This window comes from Apaloderma vittatum, unplaced genomic scaffold (genome assembly GCF_000703405.1).
Source record: "Apaloderma vittatum isolate BGI_N311 unplaced genomic scaffold, ASM70340v1 scaffold14666, whole genome shotgun sequence".
Classification (NCBI taxonomy): Eukaryota; Metazoa; Chordata; class Aves; order Trogoniformes; family Trogonidae; genus Apaloderma; species Apaloderma vittatum.
In genome coordinates, this window is record NW_009720121.1 from 17,928 (window position 1) to 22,179 (window position 4,252).

Genomic DNA, 4,252 nt, shown 5'->3' on the forward strand with positions numbered 1-4,252 from the left:
AAGAGAGTTACCGGCTGTAGAGCGAGAACAAAGCCAAGAGGATCTTCTGTTGATAAGGCTCAGAAGCGACTTTCAGTTCAGCCGTAGCCACCAAAGCAGCGAGGCCTGACACAGTTAAGCAGACTCCTTGCCTGGTTTTAACACTTACAGAAATCCCCTGTCAAGTGAACTTCTGCAGCTCGGTACTGCTGATGTTGTGAGATAACCCCTGAGTCCCATGAGCGGCAGGGCTCGATCTGGGCTTGGGAGATGTAATATTCTGATAAAAAACGGCACTTCCTTTTCGAGCAGATAAGTGCGTGTGCTCGCAGCACCACTGGAACCTCAGTGCGCGCCGAGGCGAGGGTTTGTCATCCTCTCCTGTCTCCCTCCAGCCTTTTAACCGCCCCCTTTCACACACCTAGATGCAGCAGCAATTAACATCCATAAACCACAGATGTGGCTTCTATTTCTTTTTATTTCACAACCATGAAAGCTGCCTGACATTCATAACACCCGAAAAGTTGTCTGCCTCAACGGATGAGGGAATTAAGACATAATTAAACACTTGCACTCGACTGCAACTTCCATAGGAAAGAAGGCGGCCTTTTTCATTTCATTTTTCAGCGAAGGACGCCTCAACTTTGGCCACCAAAAGTAACAGGGTTGAGGGCACGTGAGGGAGCCGAGAGCTTCCTCCCCTCTCCGTCTCACTGCTCGTCTCTTTTCAGACTAGATACAGGAAGCACCATGGGAACGGTGTATTTTCATGGTTGCAGCAAGCACACGCCATGTGCACCACAGCATGCAGCTTCCACTCCCTTGAGGCAAAAAGGGGTTTTTTTTCTTTCTTATTTTTTTCTTCTTCTCCGGCACGTGAGGGAGCCGAGAGCTTCCTCCCCTCTCCGTCTCACTGCTCGTCTCTTTTCAGACTAGATACAGGAAGCACCATGGGAACGGTGTATTTTCATGGTTGCAGCAAGCACACGCCATGTGCACCACAGCATGCAGCTTCCACTCCCTTGAGGCAAAAAGGGGTTTTTTTTCTTTCTTATTTTTTTCTTCTTCTCCATCAAGCTTTTAATTAACATATTACCACAGCCTCCTGCCTAATCGTTCGCCCTACTCTCAGTAATCGCCGTAATTGAAGCCCTCTGGAAAAAAGGGGTCTATAATGGGATGGGTGGAATTGTTTGCAGCGAGTGGCGCTGGGGGTCAGAAAATCTGTGAGCGAGCTGTCCGTGGGCAGTCAAGGAAGGCAAGACACCAGCACCGAGCCAGACACCGGTGCTGTAGATACCTAAAGTGAGGGTCGTCTCACTCTCCCCACGGACTCTTTTGCTAGTGCAGCACTCTTGTGAGTGTTTTATGTCATTTTGTACTTTGGCCACAAAGAGATGCAAATTTCATCTTGAATAATGCAAAAGTCGAACCTCTGAACGTTTCATTTTAGTCCAAAATAATCACATTTATGTCACAGGGAACAAGTAAGGCTCCTTGGGCAACCAAAGCAGAGGCAATTCTTCAGTGTTTTACTTGATTCGTGCGATACGTAAACGCGCCTCAAACCTACCAGCCCAAGCCACAGGCATCATCTGTCTTGACACCACGGCCGTGGACATGCAGTACTTGAAAGGCAACACGAAACTGGTAAAACACTGTGTGTCTTTCCCCGGTATATCTGCACCACATCCTCTGCCAGGCAGCATTTTTCACTGCTTGTGGTTGAAAACTGGCATAAATGAACACGCTCAGCTCACCAGCAGAAAATTACTGCTGTGATTTCGGTTTATGAGCTCTAGATCACGGAAGAAGGTCAAAGCCTCTTGCTCTCCATCTGTGTCAGACCAATCCTGCTCTCTGAGGGCCTGTAGGATTGCTGAGGCCAAGAGCTGCTTCTTTTATCTTCTAAGTGAAGAGCCTACTGGTTTTTAAAGATACACAGAAACAGGCATTCATGTAGGACTTCTTTGAAATTAAAAATAGTGCAGATTGTTTTCATATTTTATTAATACCTGTGGTCCCTTTCAGAGTTGTATAGGAAGGGTTTATTGTTCAAATTAAACAATAACCATGGTAAACTGACCAGCCTTCTGGTTACTCACAGCTTAAAGCAGAGGATTACTGCTACGGTTCTAAATTCTAGAGGGCTGAGTTGTCCTATGAATTTGAGGTAACTTGTTCTTTCTTTCAAAAATAAAATTAAATTGCCAAGTTATTTATCAGGTATCAGAGTAGCTTAATAACATCAACAAAACGTGCAGTCCTAACACACATTTCTCATACACACACTACTTTTAAGAATTTGTAGGCTACAATACACAAAGAGCTCACATTATTTTTTTTCTTGATGTCTCTATTTCATAGATCCTGCAAAAGCAACCTTTACAAAATGCACGTGAGCTTCCTGGATGGAAAACAGTTGCTCCTCCTTCAGAGCATGTTAAAATGCTCTAAACTGTAATGGTATCGTTATTCCTTTCACAGACATGCAGGCAAAGCTGAGCCATGATCCAGAATAAGCTTTCTAATCACTCTCATAGCATAATCAGACCAATAAAAAAACCTCAACAACCCAATATAACTATTATTTTTCAGAATTCAATCTCCAGTTTACCTCCTGCTTCTTCATTAGACTGATTGTGTTCCTTCATATCTTCCGCATTATCCATACTTCCCATTTCCTGGGATTTGTTCAGATTACAGTCTGTCAAAACCTCCTGCCCTTCTGAGGAGAGAAAAAAAAAAAAAAGAAAAAAACCCCACCACACAACAATTAACTCTTTATGCTCCAAGTGATTACCTCACAGCATCTGGGCACTCCCAATAACCCTCCCAATCCCCACAACGTTCCCTTGTTCTTACAGATGCTTTAATCGCAGTTTGGTTGGATGGACTAGCGTCCCAAAGTCATCCGCAAACTCTGGGGCACCTTCAGCTAAGTCTGAAGCTTTTACTCGAATTTAACTAGTCCCAACGACCAAACAGGAATAATACCCAGGAACACAACACGTCACGTGTGCTCTGACAACTGCAGCTGGCAGGGAAGCGAGCGAGCTCTTCAGAGCCTGGAAAAGGAACCGAGGCTCAGCTCGGTTCATTTGGGCAAAATATTAATCACTCTGGCCCCAGGAATCCTGAGCCCCATTGCCCTCCTCTGCTTATTCCATGCAACGCCTTTTTAAACTCCAGCATTATCAGAAAGTTTTCTGCTGATGGCTGTGGCATCAGAACATCCCGGAAATCCAAGCCTCCCGCCTCTGAAATAAAGCCAAGTTCTTCACTATAGTTTTTCAAATAAAGCCTCTTTCAGAAAATTCACAGATTAACTCAATATTGTGCAGATTTCTGTGCGTTTCAGATCAGCATTTAAGAAAAACCAACACAAATCAACTGATGGTGTTTTCCTTCAACAATCCTGTGAATTTTTAAAGTACACTGCAACAGTGTGAAACTGCTGTTAAAATTGTTTAATTTATTAACAGCTGGATAGTAAAAAAAAGCCAAACCCAAACAATCCTTCCCAAGCTAAATATTACACTGGATTTGAGAAAAAAAAAAAAAGTATTTTTTGATTAACAAGAGAGTAAATCGCTTTTCCAACTCCCACAAGAGGCTTGTTTTCCTATTTTCAGAAATGCAGTCAACCAAAAGAATCAGATTATTCTTGCTTCCCTAATCAAAACTTCCAGTTTTCTTCTGAAAACATTTCCTCTCTACTATACAGTCTTTTCTTTTTTTTCCCCTTTAGCATTATATTCCATTGCTACACTGAACTTCAATTCCAGAATTTTATTTTTATCTCTAATTCCCATCTTTGTGACTGTGCTATTCAGTGAGCCGGGAATCTAAACAAGCTGCAATTCATTTCTTTTTCTCCACTGAAATTTAAAATTTTCAAGAGAGCGTGCAAGACTTGAACAGCACGTTACCTGCAGCCACAGGCTGTTCCTGGGAGTTACTTAGGTCCATGCCTGCCGGTGAATCTGCAAGAGACAGAAAAGCAGTCTGAGTTGCTTAATATTTGGAACCATTCATGACACAGCCACCATCACCTTCCAAATTCCCATTTCCTTGACCAAAAACAAAATCAAAAAAGCAGAATTTTCAAAGAAATAAATACCAAATAATTGTTACGTTTCACTGTGCAATTTCTTTCCGTTTTGAGCACTGGTGCGTGCCCAGGAAAGGGATTCTTTTCTAGCTTTAAAAAATTATAGAACAGAGTAACTTACACTTTCGATTCAACAGCTCATTTTGCACCCTGTGAGCA

The 4,252-nt window shown here is 42.8% G+C and overlaps 1 protein-coding gene across 1 annotated transcript in view; it reads right to left on the reverse strand.

Moving 5' to 3' along the window:
• LOC104275064 (zinc finger protein Aiolos-like) overlaps window positions 1-3,951 on the reverse strand; it is a gene marked incomplete at its 3' end in the record, with an annotated part of 20,601 nt that extends 16,650 nt beyond the window's left edge. The window contains exons 1-2 of the mRNA XM_009870907.1: window positions 3,912-3,951; window positions 2,597-2,707 (exon numbers count right to left, since the gene is read on the reverse strand). Of these exons, the coding sequence (XP_009869209.1) occupies window positions 2,597-2,707; window positions 3,912-3,951 (151 nt within the window). The remainder of the gene's footprint in view (window positions 1-2,596; window positions 2,708-3,911) is intronic.
• Between the last annotated feature and the right edge of the window lie 301 nt (window positions 3,952-4,252).